General features: G+C 44.2%; 1 protein-coding gene across 6 annotated transcripts in view; it reads left to right on the forward strand.

Moving 5' to 3' along the window:
• The first annotated feature begins 3,867 nt into the window (after positions 1-3,867).
• The window catches only part of ANKS1A (ankyrin repeat and sterile alpha motif domain containing 1A), a 155,266-nt gene continuing 132,440 nt past the window's right edge, over positions 3,868-26,693 (forward strand). For all 6 annotated transcript variants that reach the window (XR_012155829.2, XM_073320116.2, XM_073320117.2 and 3 more), the window contains exon 1: positions 3,868-4,107. Coding sequence is in view for 5 of the 6 variants with exons in the window: in XM_073320116.2 (XP_073176217.1) it covers positions 3,944-4,107 (164 nt within the window). In the remaining variant the exon portion in view is untranslated. The remainder of the gene's footprint in view (positions 4,108-26,693) is intronic.

The following is a 26,693-nucleotide window of genomic DNA, read 5'->3' on the forward strand; positions in this document are numbered from 1 at the left end:
CTGTCAGAGATGGCAAAGACCAAAATGTTCCACACATGTTTGTGGCATATTTTAAAAAAGATGTGAAAATTATGGACTATGGATGGTATTATGGGATGGAGAAAATTGCATTCTGGGCTTCTGACCCCTGGATTCCAGAGGTAATCGGGTGGGGCTGATTGGAGTCATTGCAGCTTGGTAACCCCTCCTGGCCAGCCTGAAGTTCATACAACCCATCACACCATCTTTCCCTAATATATTTTTAAACTGTTGTCTTTATGGATTAATATTCACTAATAATCATAACACAATTTAGAGACTCCCCTTTTGCAAAGCAGGAAAGAGTTAACACTCTCAAGAAAGAAGACTTGATTTTTACTTGATAAACAGATACCTGACATTTCTCAGCATAATGACACTCACATGGGAAAAGCTTCTGACTGAACCAGACGTTCAACTCGGTAGCGTGCTGCTATTATCATGAAATACAAATGACATCTCCCATTCATTGCTATTGTGAAAAAGATAGGACCAGAATGATTTAAGACGAATATTAGCCTCATTAGTTCAGTGGATCTTTTAAACTACCTTAATGTATTTAAAAAGACTTAGAATTAACTTTTCCTTAGTGGTTTGTATTTGTTAAATGTAAGAATTCTTGTACAAGTCACATACAAAGGAGCATGAATAATGCAGAGGTAGGATTACAGCGTGAGTTACTGAAAGAGAGGGATTGTATTGAATCTAAACATAGTTATGCTGGTATAGTGCCATAGTGTAGACATACCGTTAGAATTGTCTAAAGCCATGTCTCCACTACAGACTTTGGTTGATGCAATTTATGTCGGCATACACCCAACAAAGTTTGTGTGTGTGTGTGAAGAGTGGTTGGGGTTTGGAATTAATTGAAGATTATGATCTGTTAGAGCCTTCCTATGAAAGGGTATGCCTAACACAAACTGCAAATTAGATTGGTCATCAGGAACCTGTTGATGTAGTTTGCCTCAGGTGAGGTTCATCTGAAAGGAACGGGGCTGAAAAGTGAGCCTAGCAGGCCTAAAGATTATTTGGGTTTCTGTTGGACTTTGACTATGGTATCTCAGAAGGGGTTGAACTTTTCTGCGGAAAAGGACCTGGGGTGACAGTGGACGAGAAGCTGGATATGAGTCAGCGGTGTGCCCTTGTTGCCAAGAAGGCCAATGGCATTTTGGGATGTATAAGTAGGGGCATAGCGAGCAGATCGAGGGACGTGATCGTCCCCCTCTATTCGACATTGGTGAGGCCTCATCTGGAGTACTTTGTCCAGTTTTGGGCCCCACACTACAAGAAGGATGTGGATAAATTGGAAAGAGTCCAGCGAAGGGCAACAAAAATGATTAGGGGTCTGGAACACATGACTTATGAGGAGAGGCTGAGGGAACTGGGATTGTTTAGTCTGCAGAAGAGAAGAATGAGGGGGGATTTGATAGCTGCTTTCAACTACCTGAGAGGTGGTTCCAGAGAGGATGGTTCTAGACTATTCTCAGTGGTAGAAGATGACAGGACAAGGAGTAATGGTCTCAAGTTGCAGTGAGGGAGGTTTAGGTTGGATATTAGGAAAAACTTTTTCACTAGGAGGGTGGTGAAACACTGGAATGCGTTGCCTAGGGAGGTGGTGGAATCTCCTTCCTTAGAAGTTTTTAAGGTCAGGCTTGACAAAGCCCTGGCTGGGATGATTTAATTGGGGATTGGTCCTGCTTTTGAGCAGGGGGTTGGACTAGATGACCTCCTGAGATCTCTTCCAACCCTGATATTCTATGATTCTATGATTCTCTTGATGATTGTGCCAGAGGGTTAAACCACAGGGCCTATTGCAGTCCTATTTTTTGCCATGAGATCTGCTATGGATAGCATCTGATGAAGTGAGCTGTAGCTCACGAAAGCTTATGCTCTAATAAATTTGTTAGTCTCTAAGGTGCCACAAGTACTCCTTTTCTTCTTGCTATGGATAGTGTTTTAGTTAAAGCATAAGAGTGGGAGGCAAGAGAACTAGGTTTGTTCTTCATCTCTGTATGACCTTGGGCAAGTCATTTAGTTTCTGACTCAGTTTCCCCAAGTGTAAAATAGGAGTAAGAATACCTACCTTACAGGGAGATTGTGAGAATTTATTCATTTGTGGAAATTGCATTGAGAGCACCAGATGGAAGGTGATCAAGCAAAAATATGATAAGTTGAGCAGTAGAAAAACGCCATGCTAGCGGCTGGGGAAGTCCAAAAGTAGGTAGACAAAACTGAAATGTTTTAATGGTGTTTACATACAGCCGTGAGCTAGATATGCCGAGATCACACAAAACAAGGTAATTAGAACATCTGCCTGCCTTGAGGATTCTCCACTGAAGCTGAAATATCATGTTTCAAAAACATGAGGCAGCATGTTCCTTTAAAAAAGAAACGTGATTTTTAGTGCTCCTGGAAGGTGCTGGCTTGACTGCCCTGCAGGTTTCTGTTTATATGCAGAGCAGCTACAGTCTGAGCAGCATCAATTCTATTTTTTTCCCATGTTGCCTTGCTGCTGTGCTTCTAATCTGAGTTGAAGGGATTGGTGCCTAGTGGGCTTAGTCTCTGGTCTCTGCTGATAAGACTGCTAACAAGGCACCAACCCTGGTGGTGGGTTTTTGCCCTCCCAAATCATATCACATGCAAGACACTAATTTGATTCTTGGGTCATACTTGAGACATGATGCTTCTTGTGGGCTAGGAGGCAGAGGTGTTAATGTACCACTGGAGGCTGTGCCTTACATTTGTCTTAGAAAATAGAGTCTCATCTCCTTCAACTTCATTCCTTATGGGACATGGAACCAGAACATTATTCTTCCCTTTTTATTAATGTATGCAAATATCATCATGGCCTCTTTGTAAAAGCTTTCAGTCATGAAGCAGGAGGTCTGGGGATCAGGCATTCCCTGGGACAGGAAAGTGGTGCATTGGAAGAATTGGGGTTTTGGCTGCTATCCTTGGTTAGAATGGCAGATGCTTAGTAACTGCTACATTTCCTTTGTTCGACCCTGAATTTCACAGGCACTTATGCACTTATTATCACACCTACAAAGGCCCTCAGGATTTTGGAGGCTTCATCTGAAAGTCTCCTCCGTGGTAAACTGCTCCTTTTCCCTGCCGTAGAAGGAGGGCTAAGTAGACCTGTGTATTTCGCACAGCAGGTTGCTCTTTGTGAGATGGTAAAACAGGACCACATGAGGCCGCAGAGCGATGGCAGTGGTATATCTGCACGGTGAAGTCTTATGAGCTCTGCTGGCTTGGTCTCTAAGGCACATGGCTCCCGCTTAACCTTGGGGAAGATAGTCAGTGTGTGGTGCTGCATTATTATGGGCACTGTTGTGGGACCTCAGTATTAACTATTTTTTCCCCTTCCTGGAGGGTGGAATTATTCCTGCTTCTCCTGGAGGGGGGGCCCTGGGGTTATACCATGTCACTTCTCCTCCCCTCACCCCCTGGCATTATCCCTTTCATCTCACCTCTGGGTTGGGATTTATACCCTGCGCCTCCTCTTGAACCTGGGGTTATTCCCCGCTTCTCCCTACAGGGGGAGCATCTCTCAGCCCCCCCACAGGGGTGGGGTTATGTATTATCCCCGCCCCTTTGGGGGCGTGTTACATTGACCCTGCCTCACGCCGAGGGGCATTATTCATCGCCTTATTGTGTGGGCGGAGCCTCTCCTGGCACCGCCCCTCTGCGGGGGTGGAGCCCCTCCAGGTCCCGCCCCCTGCGGGGCGGGAGCCCTTCTCGGTGCCCCTTGTGGGGGCGGAGCTTCCCGCTGCGGGGGGTGGGACCGGCGTGGCCCCGCCCCGGAAGGACGCGCCGGGGCGGGCGCTGGCGGCGCTCGGTGGGGGGGTAGGTGGCGGCGGCGGTTCGCGGGTGCCGGCAGCCGGGGAGTGCGGGGCCCCGGCCGGCGGGGCCGGGCCGGGCCATGGGGAAGGAGCAGGAGCTGCTGGAGGCCGCCCGCACCGGCAACCTGCCCGCCGTGGAGAAGCTGCTCTCGGGCAAGCGCCTCAGCTCGGGCTTCGGCTCGGGGGGCGGCGGCGGCGGCGCCGGGGGCGGCGGCGGGGGGCACCCGCTCTCCAGCCTGCTCAGGTGGGTCCCGCTCCGGGGGGGGCAGCGCCCGCCTCAGCCCCCTCCCCGGGTTGGGGGCGGGTCCCACGGTGCTGGCGGGGGGGCAGGCGGTTGGGCCACTCCGGGCGGTTGACCGCCTGGTGGGGGGAGGGGTGCTGGAGCCGAGCCGGGGGTCGCCGTGGCCAGGGTACCCGTGGGGCGAGGGCCTGGGGCCGGGCGTACCTGTGGGCGGGACGGAGCCCCGCGCTTGGGGCGGGGGCGGTTGGTTCGCGGGGGTGCTTGGGGCAGAGTGGGGGCCATTGCAGGTGGGTTGGGACGTCGGGGGCTGGGGATGCTTGGGGGGGAACTCCCTCCCTCCTTGCCTCTGTCTCCGGTTGCCCCCTGGCTCCCCAGCCGGGCTGGGCATGGCTTCTCGCCGCTGTAACGTCCCTGGCTTTCAGACATGTGGCTGCTTAAACACTTGTGTTACATTAGCTCCCAGTCAGGACTGGGGGGGGCCGTTATGCTGGGCGCAGCACAAACACGCTGGCTCTGAATGGTCTGCGATGTGTAATTTACCTTGCTTTGCGGCTTTCAGCTCTTTGTGTAGCTGCTTTTCCTCTCCTTCCTTTCTTGTAAGCAACTCACAAATGGCCATGGCATTTCTCAAGGTGCAGCTCTTCGCAGTTTTCCTTCCATGCGGTTCCAGTCCCGCTGTTGGAAAATGCTGCGGATCCTGTTCCCGGCTATCCTTTCCCTCTGGCTGTTTGAGCTGCAGGAGGGTGGTCTGAGAGTTCAGGGCTACGTTTGCTTGAGTACTTGCTGTAGCTCCCGAAAGCTTATGCTCAAATAAATTGGTTAGTCTCTAAGTTTGCTTGGGTGTCACTTGGTGGCATCCTTCTGAGAGAGGGAGGATCTTTCTGAGATATCTGTGGCTAAACTTGATCTGTCTTCCCCTCTACGGTGGAGAACAGACACGCAGGGAAGGAACCTCAAGAGGTCATCAAGTCTAGTTTCCTGGGCTGAGGCAGGACCAAATAAACTTAAACCACCCCGGCAAGTGTTTGTCCAACCTGTTCTTAGAAACCTCCAATGATGGGGGTTCTGGAATCTCCCTTGGGAAACTATTCCAGAGTTTCACTATCCTTATAGTTTTTCTTAATACTGACCATAAATCTCTTTTGCTGCAGATTAAGCCCAATCCTCCTTGTCCTACCTTCAGTGGACAAAGAGAACAACTCATGCCCATTCTTTTTATAACCGCCTTTATCGAATTCTGAAGACTATTATCAGGTTCTCCCCTTGATCTTCTTTTCTCAAGACTAAACATGCCCATTTTTTTAGACCTTTCCTCATATGTCAGATTGTCTAAGCCTTTTATCATTTTTGTTGCTCTCCTCTGGATACTCTCTAATTTGGTCACGTTTTTCCTAAATTGTGATGCCTAAAATTGGAGGCAGTACTCCAGCTGGGGCCTCACAGATGCTGAGAAGAGTGGGACAATTAGCTCCTATCTTACTTACAACATTCCTGTTAATATATCCCAGGATGATATTAGCCTTTTCCACAGCTGCATCACATTGACTTATATTCAGTGTGTGATCCACTGTAACCCCCAGGTCGGTTTCAGCAGTACTACCGCTTAGCCAGTCATTCCCCATTTTGTAGGTTTGCATTTGCTTTTTCCTTTCTAAGTGAAGTGCTTTGTGCTTGTCTTTATAGAATTTCATCTTGTTGATTTCAGAACAATTCTCTAATTTATCAAGGTCATTTTTAATTCTAATCCTCTCCTCTAAAGTACTTGTAACCCTTCCCACTATTATGTCATCTGTAGATTTTATAAGCATACTCTTCACTCTGTTATCCAAGTTATTAATGAAAATGTTGAATAGTTCCAGACCAAGGTCTGACATCTGTGGGACCTGGCATTGGTCACTGTCGGAAGACCGGATACTGGGCTAGATGGACCTTTGATTTGACCCAATATGGCCATTCTTATGACTCCACTAGATACGTCCTCCCAGTTGGACAGCGAATGGCTGATAACTACTCTTTGAGTATGGACTTTCAACCAGTTGTACACTCACCTTATAGTAACTTCAACTAGCTTACATTTCCCTAGTTTACTTATGAGAGTGTCATGTGGGACTGTAAAAAGCCTTGCTAAAATCAAGGTATTTCACGTGAACTGCTCTCTTCTCCCCCACCCCCACCCCCAAAACAAAAAACCAAAAACAAAAACCAGCAACCTAGGCCTTCAACCCCTGTCCAAGAATAAAGTTGGTTTGGTTTGCCATGATTTGTTCTTGACAAATCCATGCTGACTATTCCTTGTAACCCTATTATCTTCAAAGTGCTTACAAATTGCTTGTTTAATAACTTGTTCCAATATCTTTACAAGTATTGAAGCTAGGATGACATATCTACAATTCCCTGGGTTCTTTTTGTTCCTCTTTTTAAAGGTAGGTACTGTTTGCCATTCTCCAGTCCTCTGGGACCTCATCCGTCCTCCATGAGTTCTCAAAGATAATTGCTTACGGTTCCGAGATTGCTTCAGCCAGTTCCTTTAAGTACTTTAGGATGAATTTCATCAGGCCCTGCTGACTTGAATACCTCTAACTTATCTAAATATTCTTTAATCTGTTCTTTCTGTGTTTTGCCTTACGGATAATTGTTGGGGTAACACCGTGTTAAGGTACCCATTGAGATGAATAGCAGGGAGCCAGTGAGATGAGTTGATGAAAAGCAAAGGAAGTTTATTTGCCTGCTGTAAATATTTCTTATTCTTCGCCACAAAGTGTAAACATTGTATGTTTGCTTGGGTCAAACTTTAATATACAAAACATAGAGGGAAAAGAATTGACAGATGCTGCCTCTGTTCTGGGTCAGAAAGAATTCAAACACTTTGGACCTGTCTACATTAGGAGACAGATGTGTTTGAAAATATGTGCACAGGGTCACCTCAGTTAAATGCATACCACAGAAGTATCCTCAATCCCTTGTTCTAGCAGTTTGACCACTTCTTTTCAACATGTGGTGGTTATGATGACCCTGTCTGTGTTGGTAGGATGATGGCTTGCGTTATACAGGGCAGGGCGGCAGTGTTGGACATCTGATCTGCTAGCTTGCTTGTTGCTTTGTGTGTGCAGCCTCAGATGCTCAGACTGTGCATGTAGGAGCATAAGTGGTGAACACTATTATAGACTCCCATATCCTCTTCACAACTTTCCCAAGTACCCCAGAAGGCCGGCTTCTAGACAGGCTTTTGAATGCGTTTGTGACAAAGCCCCAATCCTGCGAACACTTAAACATGCGAGTAGTCCCATTGAATTTAGTGGAAGAACTCGTGTGCATAAATGCTACTTGCCTGCAGGAATGACTTGTGATAGAGCTTGTAGGCACACTTCCATGTTGGAAGTCTGCTGGGTACATGGTCCCAAACCATAGTGTGGATGAGGCTTTTCTATCAGTATGCACAGTGCACCTGGGAGTATTTCAGCGACTCAGGTACTGCTTTTTGTCCTGTATGCTGGAAGCTGAATTTAAATTGAAATGTGAGATTGGGGATTGACAGGAGTTTAGAAATTTCCTTGGTCACTTCTAGTATCCTGTTTTATCTCCTTGAATTTTTACTTTGGATCAGATGGATCCAAGCAGGAAACTTGTGTGCTAATTTTATGGTTACACAATGTCCTTATGAAGAGCAGTTACTGAATTTACCTGCAATAGGAGGCATGAGAATTGTTCAGGGTGGAGTTGGGATAAGTTGGGCAAATATCCAAAATTGATTTGATTCTGCAAAATTAACTTAGTTTGTGACTTGAGGGGGTGCCTCGGTTTTGTGTGACGCTTCCTTTTAATATCCTGGCACTGACATGACTACAGCAAAACTGTATAAACATCCTTTAGGTTTTCAAAAAATGTATGGTGATCGAGGAGCTCTCTGATCTGTGGAGTTTTTAGTCATCTTCATAGCAGTAGGTGCACTCTACCATTCATCGCTGCTGCATGAAGGGGACAAGAATGGGATCCCTAGCATTACAGGTGGGATTGATTTTTCCAAATAGCAAGACTGAGTGTCCAAGTGGCCTCAGGGCATTGGAGGGATTGGGTGCAGTCTTCCCTGTGTGTGTGTCTGTGTTATCCTCTTTCTGTTGTGGTCTGTTTTCATTCTAGCCTGTGAAATTAACTTGTGTCCCTGCCGCCAAGACCTGAACGACTGCTGACTTGTTCATTCCTCTCAACGTTTATAATCCTTCAGGAGCATCCCTATGAAGTGCAGACTGTGACTTCTCTCTCTCCTTCCTGGGGGCAGGGAGGTTGTTTAATAAGTGCTCTACACCAGCTATGTCCTCAATTACATTTCACTCTACTGTGGCTTGTGCTGCTCCCATTAAAACTACAAGGGTGTGAAAAGTAGCAACACAAAATAAAATGTAAATGTCTGCCTTGCCCTTGGTATAAAACTGAAGGGGGCAGATGAAAAGGCCACAGGAGGGGAAGGTGGCAGATGAGTGGGGGTGGCAGGAGTTAGCATGGGCAGTGAAAGAGATTGTATTAATTCTAGGGAAGGCTATGGGGTAAATCACAAAGTAACAGGTGTCTGACAATCAGTTCAAGAGTAACTGAATAATTTCTTTTTTACGTTTACAGTTGAAGGAGCTGTTTAATATTTTCTCATGGTGCCTTGAGTTTGTTGTACTGAGATATATTTTCTGAATTAAAACAAATATGAGCTGGAGGTATGCCCAGAGGGGAATTTCACTTTAAAGATAACAGAAAAGCATGCCCAGGGAAATGACTCAGTGGGGGAGAGGTCTGCATACCACCAGTTGGGGGCTGATAATCGTCTTTATCATAAGTGCAAAGAGCAGGGAGTGGTTAAAGAACAATAGACACTTCTCAAAAAAAGAAAAGGAGTACTTGTGGCACCTTAGAGAAACAAATTTATTTGAGCATAAGCTTTCGTGAGCTACAGTTCACTTCATCGGATGCATTCAGTGACACTTCTAGTGCTGAATATTTTATGGCTCCTTAGTTCGTGTGAGTTTAGAACAGGGATTTAAAGTCATGTTTGAGTGGTGATGTACCTTACTGAGGAGAACTCAGGCTAGAAAGAGGGTCAACTGAGAGCCACATTAGCAATGCTGAAGGAGTTGGTGGGGCGGACTAGCCCGTGTTATTGAAGCAGCCAAATGTGACTTCCTATTAGTGGATCACTGTGGCAAAATCAGGTATTGGGTAAAACTTTCCAAGTCCTAAGTCACTCATGTGCTTCTGAAAATTGTACCCATCGTGCTGGTTTGGAGACAGCCTCTGTAAGATACTGGGGTGTGCAGCATTTGGACCTTCCTCTCTAGTAAAAATATGGGTTGCTGGGGAGCCAAGTTAGGAGTGTGCAGGCTGCATATTGGGGGCTCTTACCATTCAGATCTCAGAGCATTACAAGTGATAGGGGAACATCTGATGCAGGGTGGGGCTCTGAGTTGTGGTTGGACGAGGATAAGTTCCCCCTCCCTGTTTTTGCCAAAGCACTCTTGAGGCAGGGAAGGATTGAAACAAGCTTTCTTTTTATGGGTAGCAGCACATCATTTTGAGATGGGTAGCAGCCATCTCTTCCCTGTGTCTTCAAGTCAGCTGGGTTATCCTCAATCCTCTTTTGGAAGTTTTCTCGGTACAGCGTTGTAAGTGTTTTTTCATGCCCACAGATTTCCCCATGGTTTCTCTCTCTAACTGAATTCAGGTCTTGTCTCTTCAGGTCTGCACATAACTTAGCAGTTTCTGCTTTCCCCACCATCTTACTTTTTGGACTACTCTTTAGTGTGTTGTTTGAGGGAATGTCTGCCTTTTCTGGGCATTGTGCCCAGTTTAACTCTTTTAAATAGGATTGTCCAGCATTCAGATACTGCATCTAGCAGTGGGCTTTCTGTTTGTAAAGAAGCAATCTGGGAATCTTCCTTCACACAAGATTCCTGGGGGAATTCCAGAAACCTAATTTTGAGTCCTGCAATGCCTTCTGAATAGTAGAAACAAGAAGTAATAGGAGACTTCAAAGAACCGGGCACAAACTTGGGCACTCTAAGGAATAAATGGAGAAATACGCGTGTGGACATGGTGCAGGAGGCTGGGTTCCCTGCCTAGTGCTTAGGTGAGACCTCTAGAGAGGTGGAAGTTAGGAGGGGCTGCTGAATTAATAACACCACCCAGCTCTTTCATAGCTTTGCTTCAGTAGTTCTCAAAGTGCTTTACATTGTATGGGGACATGACTTGCTCAAGGTCCCCCAGCAGGCATTGGAGGAGCCAAGAATGGAACCCAGGTCTCCTGAGTGCTGGGACAGGCTCTACTTCCATAGTGTCCACTATTTGTTAGATATTGATCTAGTACCTCTCATCCCAGGGTGCTTTATGTAACACAGAAGACGTTCTTTATTTGCCTGCTGAGATGCAGGCACATTTGGGTTGGTGGCCAAATGACTTGCGTTATGCTGTGGTATAGTGGTGTGAAAAGGGAATCTCTGGCTAGGACATTAGGCTAGGCAAGCCTGTATAAAAAGTGCCAAGAGGCTGCTAATGCCTTGAGAGCAAGTGTTGGTCTTCAATCTCATCCTGAAGGCATCTATGCAGTAAATCATACGGAACTCCATTTTTTCCGTACCTCATAAGGCTGATGGGCTGAGCTAGACCTTGCTGGAATTCAGTTTTGAGTTTGCAGAGACTCTGAGTATTTCATACATGGTGTTTAGACCTTTGAGCCATACCCTCCCAGAAAACTCCATTTTAAAATGAGATGAATAGGTTGGTAATCACACAATTCCCACTTAACAAAATGTTGCAGGTATGCAGGAAGAGAGATCTGGTAGGTTGTGATATGACACGTGGAGAAGGAAACGCACAGGTACTGTTAAAGATAAATCCTCTTCTTCAGATGCATATGTTCCACTAGCTAATACTAAAATACTAGGCAAGGAAATAAGCCCCAGTGCAAAATGTATGTGAATGAACTAAGTAGTAACCAAGGAAGAAGGATATAAGAGAGGGTATGGAGCAGAGGTAGAAGGCTGTACTGAATGGACTAAGGAATGAAAGTGTGGTTAATGGAGGTGGAAAGGAGGATTGTGCTACTAGTTTTCCAAGCTATTACATAAGGCGCATGTCAGCAAAACCATACCTATGTTACTGTCTCCTCGCTGGTGCAGAACTCCACAATGTGACTTGCTGAGACTTCCGGTGGCACATCGCATGGTTCTTTGAGCTACAGTAAGCTGAGCCACTCGCTTTCCCCAGGGAATTATAGAAGAATGAATCTGTCCTTTGAGGCACAAAAGGAGTTGGGGGGTGGGGGGACTGTGGGAAGGTGTTGGAGGGCAATCGGCACTCAAGTATTTTAGCCTGCATCCTCATTGAAAACACACAGGTTATTGGTTTGAGTGAAAGTGAAACTCTGACTCTAACCCACATCCCCATCTGGGCCGGACCAGGATGAAAGCACTGCTTAACTTGGGTGAGGTTTTGGTGTGTAGACAGGGATGGGGAGTTCTGAGCAACACCCAAGTAAAAAGCCTGGGTTAACTCTGCACTAACGGCACACTGAAATCACAAGGAGAGCCGTCAGAAACGTACAAGAGACATAACTTAAATTTTCAGTGTTCTTTACCTCTGTGCTAGCAATGGAAGGTGGCAGGCACAAGCCAGTTCCCAATATGGAGGGGAGGAGAGAGGGGAAAAGCAGGATCACACCAAACCAGGTGATGTGGTGATTGCCTGTGCAGTTGTCAGTTTTAGTGACTTTCTGTCCCTAAGCTCTGAAGTGGCAAGAAATAACCAGCAGCTTTTCCGTTTTAAAATGTGATTTGTCTGTGAACGGTGCGAACTAGACAGACGTGCAGGCTGAACTCTCTGTTTAAAGGTAGAGCGTAGACTGGCAGTTCAATTCTGTTCAAAAAGAACTAGGAGACAGGAAAGGGAGTTCAGTCTGCATGTCCAATGCAACCTTTGTCTGTAGCTGAGACTGTTAACAAGGGGCCCAACTGTAGACAAGGTTTGGTCATGTTTCGTGTAGGTTTAGAGCCAGGTCCCGTTTCCAGATCCTGATCGTGCAACATGAAGCCAGTGGGATTCCTCATGGGCTCAGAAGTCGGCTAAGCATGGATCAAATTGTAGGATTGCTGCTCTGCATACACTGAGATCTCTGCTCCTTGACTCTGAGGTGGCTGCTGCTTCCCTCTCCAAAACATACCTCAAGTCCGTCTTGTAACATGCACATAAACATTTCCTGCTGACCAGTTAGTGTCCAGAGATCATCTAATCTTAAACCAGCATAATTTACTACTTACATAAGTAAAAGGAAGTCCAAAGAATACAAATGCCTTATGAATCAAACAAGTCAGTGAAGTCAGTGGCTGGCTTGAGCAGGATATTTCTGTTTACAACTTTCTTTTCATCTTCACTGGAAAATTCTGAAGCAGGAAGCAGTGAAATGATCTTGTGGTCTAAAATATCTTGAGTTGTATTCAAAAAGTTTTAGCGAGGTTTGTAATAGTGATGGGGTGTCCCTCGGGGGAGGGATAGCTCAGTGGTTTGAGCATTGGCCTCCTAAACCCAGAGTTGTGAGCTCAATCCTTGAGGGGGCCATTTAGAGATCTGAGACAAAAATTGGGGATTGGTCCTGCTTTGAGCAGGGGGTTGGACTAGATGACCTCCTGAGGTCCCTTCCAACTCTGATATTCTGTGATTCTCAACCAGAACCTTCAGCATAAGCCTTTCATTTTGGTCTGCTGATATAAAGTGGCTGTGAATGTTGTTTGGCAGAGGGGGAAACTGAGGCTGTTTTGAGCTGCGGACTGTAAACTGATATAAAGGAGAAACTTCTGTTGTAAATTAAGAGCTTTTTTGCATACCTGTGTTGAGGGAAGGGACTCACTTCACATAAGCTGTAGCAAGTGTGTTTAATTTTAAGTAGTATTACTAGCAAGTTTCCTTTGGTTTAGGAAATAACATACAAGACCATATAATGATTAAACACTCAAAACCACTTCAGACAGTCCACATGCAATTACAGTCAGAGAAGTGTCTGGTATTTTTATTAGTTCTCATTCAGTTTACCAGGCAAAACATGACTAACTCCTAGTGCTTCAGTAGTTGCCGGTGATCTGAAAATCTAGTTGAGACCTTTTTGCCCATTACACTGTCCCTAGAAATAAAGATCACATGTTAATCACACTTGGTTGATAATTCTGCTGATAACATGAGTCAGACTAGACTCTGCTGAATTGGCTCTGTGTGGCTTGTGAGTGTTAGCACTTTTTGTCACTAAATGAGTAGGATTCAAAGGACCATGGAGGGCAAGGGGCCTGTTCTGCATAAATATTTCTGCCAAGGTTGTTGCCTATTACAGCTACAAATGATACCTAAAAGGAACTGGAAGAGATTAATGTGCTTGTCCTTATTCTTTTCAGTTCCTTTTTAGCTTATGATGGCACTGTTTCTCCTGAATAGTCAGTCCTTCTCAATAAGGCACATAGAGAAGAATGTCTGAAATAAGAAAAAGTGGTTATGAAAGTGACAGTTGTGGGCGAGAATCAAGAGCATGTGTAGGATCTTAATTAGGTTTTAATTCACTTCTTTGAAGCTGACTAGCTCTCGAGATGGTGAGATCCCTTTAAGATAGGTCAAGGGAATTGGTAAACCTGTTAGGGCAATTTATTAGAGATGTAATATCCTCAGATTTCCTGGAAAAAAACATGAGATGCTTATATAATCAACACAATATTACTTCTTACGACAACAAAACAATGTAGGTCCTCTGGCTTGTTAAAAGGCAAGGAAGTTTGGACCTGTCATTGTAAATTGTACCATGTTTGAAAAGCATTTGCATTGTTTCAATGTGGCTCTCCTCTCCAACTGGCTTTGGACTATTGGCCAGTGTGAATGGGGCTGGACATGTTTTAAAATGTTCAGAGACCTCTAACTGAGCGAGGCGCTACAGATTTCAGGCCATTTTCTGCAAAGTTTGTAATCTGATCTGTGTCCTACTGATTAGGCAGTGGGGTTAAAACCTGTTGGTTGGGGCAGGATCTGGATAAGATTCTGCTCCACCTGTAGTTAAGATTGCCCTCCTATTCCTAGGTGCAGTGGTATCCAGTATGGATTGCTAAACTTTGTGGTGCAGTGTAAGTGCTGCAATATCTCCCCTGAGACTAGGCTGCTGCTCTCTTCTAGACTCCAAGGTCCAAGTTTTCAGAGCTGTGTGGGTGGGGGGAGGGAACAATCAACAAAACTACTCCTTTTCTCCTCCTCCAAAGAAAGGAAGCTGCTCTGAGCACAGAGTTAGCTCATAAAATAGCTTTATAATAGAAACATGACGGGGCATTCCCTGAACCTTTCTTGCTTGGCTCTGATAGTTTAACAATAGCCACTCACCCAGTTGAACTGTGGAGTATTCCACGCCCTGTCTAGCAAACAGTTGTTAAGTAGGACAGGCTTCTCTTAATAATAATAATAATAATAATACTCTTAGCAGTTCTGAATGCTAGTATTGCTACTGGTATTAGGTGTGCATTGATATGCAGACTCCCAGCTGACACTATTCCCCTGTGAATTGTTTACTTGAAAGAACTTTTTTTACAGTTCAGGAAGGCTGGAAGGGAGTGTTTGTATCTGGGTGATTTCTTAATTCAGCTTTGCAGCATTCTGTTTGCTCACTGATCCCTGTAGTTTTATGTTAAGCATGAACTTGTGGTTGCAGCTGGGACTTGAGGTCTGGGTTCAGTTTCTGGCTCTGTCACAGACTCGCTGTGTGACTATAGAGAAGTCACTTAATCAGTGCTTCAGTCAGTGCATCTAATCTGTAAACAGGATAGTTCTTTAACGTGGGGATAATTCTTCCTTTGTGTCTTTTCTGCTTAGATTGTCAACCCTCTGTGGAGGAGAATGTTATTTGTACAGCACCAAACACACATTTTGAGCTCATGTGAGGATCATGTGACTACTAGTGTCTTCTCCCTGTTTTATAAAACCTTGTTGGGAGAGGAAATCAACATGTCACCCTGTTTCTAGGTGATACGCACTCATATCCGTAGTCCAAGGTTTTCTGTAATGCAAAGGGCAGGACCCCTGGTATCTTCAGGCTTACTCAAAGACCGTTTCCTAGCACAGGGTAATGGCAAGTGCTCTGATGCTACACTGAAGTAGTGAGAGTGATGTTGAAGCAACTTACGGATCAAGTTCAGCTGCTCTGCTTTCAAAGGGCAATACCTGTGGCACAGGATATTGACTGGTGCTTGTACTGTTCCTCATTACCTCTGAATACAAGTGCCGTCAATCTTTATGTAGGCAGAAATTCAAAACATCTTTGACTTATTAATCCAGTGTTGGCTCCACAGTTTACAGAAAAGTACTAGTTGGAAAATATCCTTTGTGATATTGCCTTCTTGTCAATCTCCTGCCACTCTTCCGATGCCAAGAAAAATCTCCCTGAAGTTTCAAATGTCAAAGGACTTGTGGTGCTCTGGAACAGAGTTCTAAAATGTTACAAGTCTGAGGTGGAACAAGCCAGAATACAGTAGCTTAACATAAGTGCTTTGCACTCTGATAAAGCTTCTCGTCAGAGAATTTCAAAGGGCTTTACACGTACAGTATTTCCAAAACTTGTCCAGTTTGCCCGTAGCCTTTCAAGAAGGAACTTTACCCCGGAGTAAGATGTGACATGAGAAATTTCAGGTGGGTCTGTTCAGTTGTGGTAGAGGGATAAAAATTGGGCTTGCAATAGGAGGCTTAATTCTTCATTATAGAGAGAGATGCATCTCTATACCTATATGACTTGCATTACAGCTGGGGAAAGTGAGGCTGATGTCTGCCAAAGGTCAGTTAAGGCAGGAGGTAGGAATAGAAGTCCTCTGCTCTGTCCACTAAATCTCATTCCTTCCCAAGAGCTTCCTGTTGCTAAAGCTCTTGCTAGTAATACAACTTGTATAAGACTCCCTGGTCTCATGCCACTGGCCACAATGAAACTTTTTATAATGAGCAGATCACTTGGGTCCCAAGTGTCTTTCAGACACTGATCGAGACTGGGTTTTGTTACTCAAGCCACAGGCTGCAAGAAGATCTTAAATAAATGGAGGCCATTGGCTAGGGATAACTGAGAAGACTGTTTCTGTGACCGTGGAGATGGGAGTAGTTTGCCTTTTAGTCCTGACAGTTTGGTTAAAATGCAAGACACATGCTGAAATTTGTATAATTTGTTAGGATTGGGTGCAGTGGTGCTGAAATAACTGACCACTCTCTGCAAGTGCTTGCATTGACTTCTGGGTTTGTCCTTGCTCGTTACAAAAGGGGAACATTCCATCTGAACACATGCAAGATTCCCTGATGGCTTTTTTTTCATTTGTATGCCATGACTTATTTTGCCACTGAGTTGTGTGTAGGAATTTCAGGACTGAAGCCACAGCTATGCATGTAAACAAACATTAGATGCTTGAGCAATTAGATACTGACATTTCAGTAGACTTCGGTTTCTCACTGCTTTCATCTCTGGGCCTGCAATCCTGAAAATGAACATATGATACTGCAGTTTCAAGGACAGCATGAGCATCTGGCTAAGAGTGCTCTATGTTCTACTTGGAAGTAGGAGCTTCATAGAATTCATTGTTAGGCCTTAGAAAATATATCTTTGGCAAGCTGCCTTTGGTAAATGTGGGCTGCAGGAAGGATTTGGTTATGACAGCCCAAGATAGGGTGTGTGAGCCTTGTTCTTGAGGCATGTTCCCTGCTGATTGATCCAACTCTGAAGGGAATGTACCCAGTCTTTTCTGGAGGAAATAAAACGGCAGTGTGGCTTGTTGTGTAGTCATGAGGAAGAGTTAAGATAGAACATGCTGTTCAGTAATACATGAGGGTTCCTTTAGACCAGTGGTCCCCAAAATTTCAGTGGGAATAGCATATTTCTATTCCCAAAGACTGTGATGGGCGCCAGACATGTTGCCGCTGAACTGCCGCCGAGAAACAGCAACGCATCTTGGCAGCATTTCGGCGGGCGATTGTCTGGTGGCAGTGCTCAGCAGCGGCATTTTGGCGGCGCAGTGTCCTGCGGGCCACACAACTGCCCCAGCGGGCGCCATTGCACCCGTGGGCACTGTGTTGGGGATTAGACCTTCTCTTCCCACCCTCTAGGGAAGACATTAAATTCCCAGCTGGGATGGTGACACAGCAGATCCTTGTGGTAGAAAAGTGGCTTTATGCTGGAGAGACAGCCAGAAATTTAAATCTTCCTGAACTTCTCAAACTTGATAAGCCACTTTGTACTCTGCGAAGCTTGAGATGTAGAATGACCTTCGCTTTTACTGTTGATTAGTGAAGTGAACCTCTTGAGGTTCCTCCCTAGGAGACAAGTGGTTTTCAAACCTGCCAAAGAGAGAGGCAACTGTTTATGTCCTTGCCTGATTGTTGCAGGCACAGAAAGGAGAAATAACTTCTGCTGGTGCAAAAGTCCCACTGGGTAACACATGTGTGTTCAAAAATAGGGCCTTTTACTCTGTGTAGAGTAAGGTATGTTGGAATACATTGCTGCTGTTTTCAGATGACCGTGCTGAGATTCTGACTGCTTGTGGTCATTTGGGCCTTTCAGATGTTAACCCTTGTATCTCAGCCAAGTTTCTAACAACTTCCTATGCGGTTTAATTGGAGACAGTCTTTCACTTCTTGTGTCTAACTCATGTAGAGCTGCTATCTGTTAGCAAACAGCTCTCCTGCTTCATTTCAGTAGTGGATGAATCAAGTTCTATTCAAATGCGCTTTGTGGTGGCTCTGGATAACCGGTGCACTAAATGTCATTTTCCTCCATGGAGCAATTTCTTCATCCCTATGTTTATAGGTTGGGTAAGCTGAAGTGCAGAGGGTTTAAGTGACTTACCCGAGGTAATACCGCCAACCAGCGACCGAGCCAGGACTAGAAATCAGGAGTTTTGTTGCCCAGTCTCATGTTTTGTCCGCTGGACTGCGCTGCTTCCTCTTTAAATCTGAGAAATGGCTTTTCCAGAACAAAAAGGTATCATTTGCAGTCATGTGGGGTGCAGGTAGGTTGTCTGCTTGATGTTCCTTTCAAGTCTTCTGCAAAACATAGTTGGCTCTTTGCAAGCTCGTGCATTATGGGGAAATGGGATCTTAAAAACATCTCTGTAGGTATTCATGCCTTTGTCTGTAAAGTGCTACCTATGTCTTTTGCACTGTCTAAACAGTGTATATCCATTCATTTATCAGATGCAATCTGAACTGCTCAGCGGTGTGACTTAGGCCCTGTGCAGCTAAAGATGAAGTGATAGGACCTATGCTTCCATGTAGAGGGCTACATTTTGAACAGACGAATATGTGAAACGAAACATTCTACTTCCTGTGTCAGTTGCTTTCAATGCCTTGAAAGTTATTCTGAAGGACTTAGTTCTGTGCTGTCAAGGGTCATTGTTGGGGTGAGAGGGATAGAAAGAAAAGTTGGTGGGATACCAAAGAAGCTGGGTGAATGACATGGTGTGAAACAGAAGCTGCTGCATGTAGATCACACTTGCTTTCATTTGGGACAAAATGAATCAACTAAACGGCCCCTGGAAATCTCCATGCATGAATACGGAGGAGGAGGAGGAAAGTTAGTTAAATGAAGGTTTAGCAAGGGATAAAGTAACATCTGAAGGTAAGAGTATGGAAGCAAGGAGAAAGAAAGTACATACACTGATTGGAGTAGTAGTCAGGTGTTTCAGTTAGTGAAAAGACTATACCTAATTTATCTGGAAAACTGGGTGAGGTCTGAGGAAAACAACAGAAATGCTTGTACATGAATCCCAGCCAAAGAGAAAAAATTTGTAGGGAAAGGCTTCAGACCTAGATGGATGAATAACTACCTCAGAAAGATTAGGAGTAAGGAGAGAGCTCTTAGGGAATGGAAAAATGGGTTGATAGCAAAAAAAAAAGCAACATCTTGGAAATTAGAAAATTTAGGAATAAAGTGGGAATTGGTAGAAGTCAAGCTGAAAGAATAAATAAGAGGGCTTTTAGTTTACAAATTAAAGTGAGAATAAGGAAGGATGAGGTTGGGCTGCTATGCAGTATGAGTGTAGAGGAAAGTAAGGATAATGTAGATATGGCCCAAAACCTAAATGAATACTTACCCTTGGTTTTCAGTAAGGATGATAATATAGAACATGGGCATGAGGGCAGGACAGCTGATGGAAATTAGTGTATCAAAACAGAAATGACCATATCTGAGGCAGAAGGAAAACTCAAAGTGTAATGTACTCAAAGTGGATCATTTCCAACTCCGAATACTGAAAGATGTGGCACATGAGATTGCTATTCCAGTAGCAAGGATTTTTTTTAATATATTTATCTGTTCGGGAGCAATACTGTATGATTTCAGAATAGGTAAGCGTTGTACCAGTGTTTAAGAAAGGGAGGAAAAAGTGGTCTGGCAATTACAGAGCTGTTAGTCTAACCTCAGTAGTATGCAAGACTTTGGAACAAATTGTGAAGGATAAACTAATTAAATGCATGGAGGTAAACAGAAAAGGGGATGTAATGCTAGACTAATCTTACTTCCTTCTGTGAGAAAATAGCTGTTTTTTAGCAAAGGGAAGTGCAGTGTATGTCTATTATGCACAGACTTCAGTAAAGCATTTCACATGGTACCACATGGAAATGTATTAGTTAAATTAGAGAAGATGCGGATTAGTACAAGAATTCTAAGGTAGATAAGGAACTGACTGAATGGAGAAAAGCAACAGGTTGTGCTGAAAGGCGAACTTTCGAACTGAAGGGAGGTTACTAGTGGAGTCCTCAAGGATCAGTTTTGGGACAAGACTTATTGAATATTTTTTGAATTACTTTTGCACAAAAAGTAGAAGTGTGATAATTTGTGGGTGATACAAAATTGGGAGGAATTGTTAACAGAGGAGGAGGATTGGAATATCCTACAGGAAGATTTGGATCACCTTGAAAACTGGAGTAATGGAAATGTCATATAATTCAATAATATGAAGTGCAAGCTTGTGCACTTATGGTCTAATAACTACTACTGCTGCAAGCTGGGAGCTTACCAGTTAGAAGCAACAGAGAAGCTGAGACCTGGGTGTGTGGGTTGATCACAGGATGACTGACCAGCTAGTGTGGTGTAGTTGTGGAAAAAGGCAAACACGATCCTGGGATATAGGTGAGGTGAGGCTTTTTCTGTAGAGAGAGAGAGAGAGAAGTATTAATGTTATTGTATAAGACCCTTGTAAGACCTCATTTGAGAGACTGTGTATAATTCTGGTCACCCATGATCCAAAAAGATGAAATCAAACTGGAAGAGGTGTTGAGAGGAGATACTAATGTGACTGGAAAAACAGTGGGGAGTCCTTGTGGCACCTTAGAGGCTAACACATTTATTTAGGCATACACTTTAGTGGGCTTGGGTTATCGCCCATGAAAGCTTATGCCCAAATAAATGTTAGTCTTTCACGTGCCACAAGGACTGCTCGTTTTTGCTGATACAGACGAACACGGCTACCCCTCTGAAACCTGTCACCATGCAAGGCACTGAATTTAGAGTGACTGGGAAATGGGGGGTGGCCTAGCTTATTAGAGGCAACTGGAAGAGCTTGGCTTCTTTAGCGTAGCAGAAAGAAGGCTGAGAGGGGTTATTACTCTCTCTAAATACATAAGTAGGGTAAACACCACAAAGTCAAGAGGTATTTAAGGTAAAGGGCAATGTTGGCACATGAACAAATGGGTATAAACTGGCCATGAATAAATTTGGGCTAGAAATTGAGGTTTCTAACCATCAGAGTGGTGAGGTTCTGGAACAGCCTCCCAGTAGGAGTTGAGGAGCACAGGGACAACTTAATTAGTTTTGAGAGAGCTAGACAAATTTGAGTGGGATTTTGTGATGGGTTTGCTTGTGGTGATGGGGGAAGGGCAGCCATGGAGTTTGCTTTTATGTTCCTAAAGCAAATACTTCAAGGCTTCAGCTGGCCGCCTGGTCAGAAGGGATTCCCTCCTCAAAAGTATTGTGGATTTTTTTTGTCTCCTTCCTCTGAAGCATCAGAGATGACCTTGACTGGAAATGGGACACTGGATTGGAGTGGGCCAGTGCTCTGAAATGGTATTGAACATTCTCTCTGACATGCTTGAGTGGCTGGTTCTAACAGATTGCCATATGTGAGGTTGGGAAGGAACTGCCCCATGTTGGATTGTCAGTGATCTCGGGATTTTTTGCCTTCATCTGCGGCGTGGAGTGTGGGTTGTAATGCTTTAGTTGCTGGGTTTAGAGTGAGGGTGCTGGGTGGTGGCCTGTGATGCACAGGAAGTCCGACTGGATGATGTGGTGGCCACTTCAAGCCTTAAACTCGGAATCTCTGAGACAAAGATGAGGCAGGAGTTCCTAGGGGCTGAGCTCTCTCCCATTGTAATGCCTGAGGGCAAATTCTCTGGTTCATGGCAAGGACTGTGTTTAACACTTACATGCTCTGCAGCCACAAGTTTGAATCCTAGGAGGGTTGTTTCAGCCCTTCATCTTACCTGAGGTAGGTGAACCATTTTCATGCAACCTATGTGTGACTGACTTGAATAAAGACCTGTTTTAAAAACTAATTTCTCCGGCTTGCTTTGGGGGAACGCTTGAGCTCCAACAGGGCACTCTTTTTGTAAGTCCTCATGAACTTTCCCGATAACATCCTTCGCCTTCTGGGTTCTGCTCTGTCAGCTGCTCTCCACCCCAGAGCTGGCTGCATCTCGGTGTCATTTAGTTGCTGTCATGTTCAAGGATCTTCTCAGGATGAAGGGCCCTTTTGAAATGTAGAATATGTAAGTCAGCACGATGACTTGTTGGTATTGTTACAATGTGCTAGCCACCGTCAGAACCTAGGAGGCACAGTGCTTGCACCAGAGTGCTCGCTCTTTAATCAAGTGTACAGTCTTGAAAATCAACTACATCCTATTTCACAGAAACTAGTTAGAAAAATAAACCCTTTTTATTTTATTGCAACTGTGACTAGAAAAGTTAATAGAGATTCCTGAAGAAAGGAGAAAAATGTGGATTGAAATGTTAAGTCTGCTTGAGACGGAGTGAAGGAAAGTCCTCTGTATTCTGGAAGAAGGGGTGAACTGCTTGATTATAGCTAGGGAGACCAGTGAGATGTGAGTCACGCTCACAATGAGATGGTATTAATGTATGTGGCCTCTTTTCTGTTTAATGGCAGAGGAGTCAATTCCAATGAGGAATACATTATGTCCTCAAACTATTTATACACTAGCTTCCCTGAGGACTGCTTTCTGAGCCGATACTCTTCCACCTTCTCATGGTGTGGGAAATGGCCTGCTTAAAGTAAGACAACAGTGCTCTCTACTGCAATTCAGTACTGGATATTGGTGGGAAGGGATCAGAAAATATTTAGCTGGAAGACTCACTTTAAGAAAAGAGGGAAGGGGGGAAGTGTCTTTCAAGGAGATAGGGCTCTCAGCGCGCTCAGATGTACAGTGCATCCACTCACAACAAACCACCAACCCTGTCAGTGTATCCAGCTATTTCCATAAGGGCTCACAAGGAAGAGTGGAAGAATTCTGCCTTCATTAAATATTTGGGAGGTGCTTGGCTACTAAATGCTGGGACCATATTCACAAAAAGAAAAGGAGTACTTGTGGCACCTTTTCTTTTTGCGAATACAGACTAACACAGCTGTTACTCTGGGACCATATTGGTATCTACATGTTTGAAGGGGGATGGAAAAAACAGGGCAAACAGAGGAAGCCGTGGAGCCTGGGTGGCATATGCCACCTCCCATGGACCTTGCTTATTTCTTAATCTGAAATACTCTGGGACTAGTCTGGATTGAGCATAGTTGCCAAAGTGGTTGGTTTTCTTTAAAACTCTTTAATTCTGTGTGCAGTCTAACCAGTAAAAGGCTCTTTCCATTCAGAGCTCTGTCTGTGCAGTTTAAGGAAGGACGGAGCTTGAGGTCATATCATATTTTAGGTTTGGAAAACTAGTTTGATAGCAGTAGTGAGACAGCACTTTCCCCACCATACTTTTAAACCCATGGCTTCTTTTCAAGGGACATTCCGTTTAAAGATAAACCATGTGGTTTTTCTAGCTAAGGGAAAGCCTCTGCTATATATTATGGACAGAAGAACACAAGTCCCCTCCAAAAGCTAGTGGTACAAGTGGACGGCATCAATATGGTATAAATAGGTTCTCATTAGACTTGTCTCTGTTCCCTTTGTCTGCTGCTTTTCTCATACTAGAAGCCAAAAGTGTGAGTCTTTCACACCCAATATTTAAGTGACCTGAAAACTAGGTGAAATACCTCATCCTAATCTTAAACATGCTTCCAGATTTGTCGTCGAGATAAAATGGCTTCTTTTAAAACATAATCCCATCAAACAAACCTCATCCTTGCAAGGCTTTAAGCCTTATCAATGTAGAGACACGCATGGTTTTTAAAAGCTCTTTTACCTGCTGTGCTTAACTTTAGAAGTCAACATGGGTTTTTTAGGAAGAGTGGTTGTGCAGTAAAGCACTGAACTGGGACTCGGGAGATCTGCAGTCTGTTCTGTGGCAGAACCAAGATGGCGTGAACTTGACCAGATGACTTACTCTTTCTGGCTCAAGACCTCTGGAAGATGGGGACAGTGTTTCCTTTGTTCTATCCTTTCTTTCTTGTTTAGTTAGATTAGAAACACTCCAGGCCAAGAGTCCTGCTCTGCATGTGTCTGCATGAACGTATGGTGTCTAGCACTGTGAGTTCCTGGTCCTGGTTGAGGCTTCTAGGTGCAAATGCAAATAGTGATTTATGTGAGACCAATGAGTGTTTAAAAAATATTTTGTAGTCTTCCCGTAGGCACCACCCTACAAACACTTTTTCATGTTCCTGTTAACATTTGAAACATACAAAAATGGGGCTTTTCAAGCCCTAATCCAGCCTGCTAGAAAGCTAAAGGTACATATCTAAAAGTTTCTTAGGTTTATCTCCTGCCAGTTAAAAACAGATGAAAATACTACTGAACTTGGAATATGTGAAGCATTAGGGCCTGATCCTGCATGAAAAATGGGATTGACACTTGATTGACACTATCCCTTTCACTTATGTTTAAGACCTAGAAAGTTGGGAATTGGCTTAAAAACCTGGTTCTAGTAATCTAACTTTGAGATGCATGTTGGTGCAACACACCTGTTGCTGCCTTAATTAGAAAGGATCCCTGTGCATGAGAGTTGCTGGAAGGCATTCTGTCCTGCCTTGCCTGCTAACCTAGAAACAAGATTCCTCAGCTTAGAATCCTAAGTATGTGAAGTGCTTTTTTAACCTAGTTCTGCTAATTATGGTGGTAGAGGTCCAGCGTAAAGAGAACAGTCAAGTGGCAGACTTATGAAACAATAAGAAAGTTCAACCCCCCTATGCTGTATGTTAAATACAGGATTCCAGTTCCTCTTAAGACTCCTCAGGGAAGGCTGGGTAGCACTTGCTTACTCCATTTTTGGGTTAGATGCACTAAGATCTTTCTCTGCTATTGTGAATTGGCTCAGGTACACAACATGGATTCAAAAGGAGTGCAGTACTTTCAGATAACTGCTTTCTCTGGCCTTTGACTAGATAAATTCATGGAGGGTAGGCAATGGCTATTAGCCAGGAAGGGTAGGGATGGTGTCCCTAGTCTCTGTTTGCTGGAAGCTGGAAATGGGCGACAGGAGATGGCTCACTTCCTGATTGCATGTTCTGTTCGTTCCTTCTGGGGCACCTGGCATTGGCCACTGTTGGAAGACAGGATGATTTAACTGGGAATTGGTCCTGCTTCAAGCAGGGGGTTGGACTAGATGACCTTCTGGGGTCCCTTCCAACCCTGATATCCTATGATTCTATGCTGGGTTGGATAAACTTTTGGTCTGACCCAAGGTATGGCCGTTCTGTAGCAAATCCACACATGGAAGTCATAAGAAGGATGGAAGTTACTTGGAAATGTCTGTCTCAAGACTAAGGATTAACAAAAATTTAAATGAGCAAGTAGGGAGATTGAAGCCAATATTTTGTTCAGTCTCCCAGCTCCTTGTAACTTTTTGCATGCTCTCTACCATAATTCTATTGCACAAAACTTCTTCCTCCTGTAAGTGCAATTTCTGACTTGTGCTCTCTTGTTCCACTATTTAAACATGAATGGATTCTCATGTTCAAAGAAGCCACTTTGTGCAGGATGTTCTCTGCTCCGAGGCCTTCAAAGGAAATAGCTTGTTTTATCTGCAATCAGCCACGTTGGTTCATATGAAAATTGAATTTGGTGAAAAACAGTGTGGGTGTGGGAATTAGGGTTGTTTACGTATTAAAAACAAAAAACAGCCCAATTTGAAACTTTAAACTTTAACCTTCAGAAACCTGTTTAAACAGGTGTTGCCTCTAATGTTGCTTTTTAAAATCATGCATGAAAAACTCATTGTATGCTTACCCAAGTCCTCTTTTCTCTCTGTGGAGTGGACCTTAAATGCTGGACCTTACCTGTGTGCTCCTTAGGATGGTGTTTGAAGGCAATAATGACTAGATCTTAGCTTTGTCTTTCAGATGAGACTTAACATTGTGCGCTTGAGGTAACTAAATATCTTTAAGTGTTTTTCACAAGTGTACGGGTCAAACTTGTATTTGGGTTACTGCTTTCTGCCTCCCTAAATTCCCCCTGAAATTTTGATTGGATTCGATTATCTTTAATTCCTTTCCCAGACTGTGTAGCATTGCTGTCTGCTGATAAACAGCTGGTGCTTTCTGCCTTAGAAATGACTGTATTTCAGGGATGGTGGAGGGCAAGTGATTCTTCACAAGCTGTTTAAGTGCTTTGGGATCCAAGTAGCTATATAAAAGTAAGTTGTTCCTACTTAGACATAACGACGGAATACAGGATTTAAGTGCAAAACTTGTAGGGTAACGGAGTTTGTCCCCACACAGGGTACTTAGAATTCATTTGTGCCGTGTATGTTGGACTGATGCATTAAAACTGTGTTGGGCTCAGAAATCTTTTCATTTAGTCTTGCCACCAGAGCTAACTTGTGGCTAGCGGTACTGCATTAACAAGTCCAGAAAAAGACCAAAAGGCTTGTATCTAGCTGTTCATGTGCCCTTTCAAATAAGCAGGCAGGTGTTTTAAGGGCTTTAAGGTATGCAGCTTTTCAATATTGTTAGTTTATCTGATGCATGTTCACTCAAGAAAATAGTCGTCTTTGTTCCTGAGGAGATGGGAATCTTGCAGAAAAGGTGAAACAGCCCAAGATGAAAAGCCTGCCAATGCTGCCTTCTGAAAGCATGCAAAGCAAGAAGTCTGTCAGGTCTGTCAGGCAAAGCAGAGCCTGATTGAGCAACCTGGTCCAGAATCCATCACCTGATCTGAACCTCATAGTCACAGGGTAGCTATACAGTGAAACCTGCACGAAGGACCCCATCTCTTTCTCACTACCTGTTTCATTATTTACTCCTCATACAAGCTTATAAGTATAGCACTGAAATGTGCCAGTTAAAAAGATGGGTATACTTTTCCTCCAGTCTTGTAAGACCTCCTCAGTTTTACATGACTCTTCCAAAATAGTGGGTTAGCTGATTCCCTTAATCTATAATATAATGCATGTCATCTGGACTGGC

This window comes from Lepidochelys kempii, chromosome 21, assembly GCF_965140285.1.
Source record: "Lepidochelys kempii isolate rLepKem1 chromosome 21, rLepKem1.hap1, whole genome shotgun sequence".
NCBI lineage: Eukaryota > Metazoa > Chordata > Testudines > Cheloniidae > Lepidochelys > Lepidochelys kempii.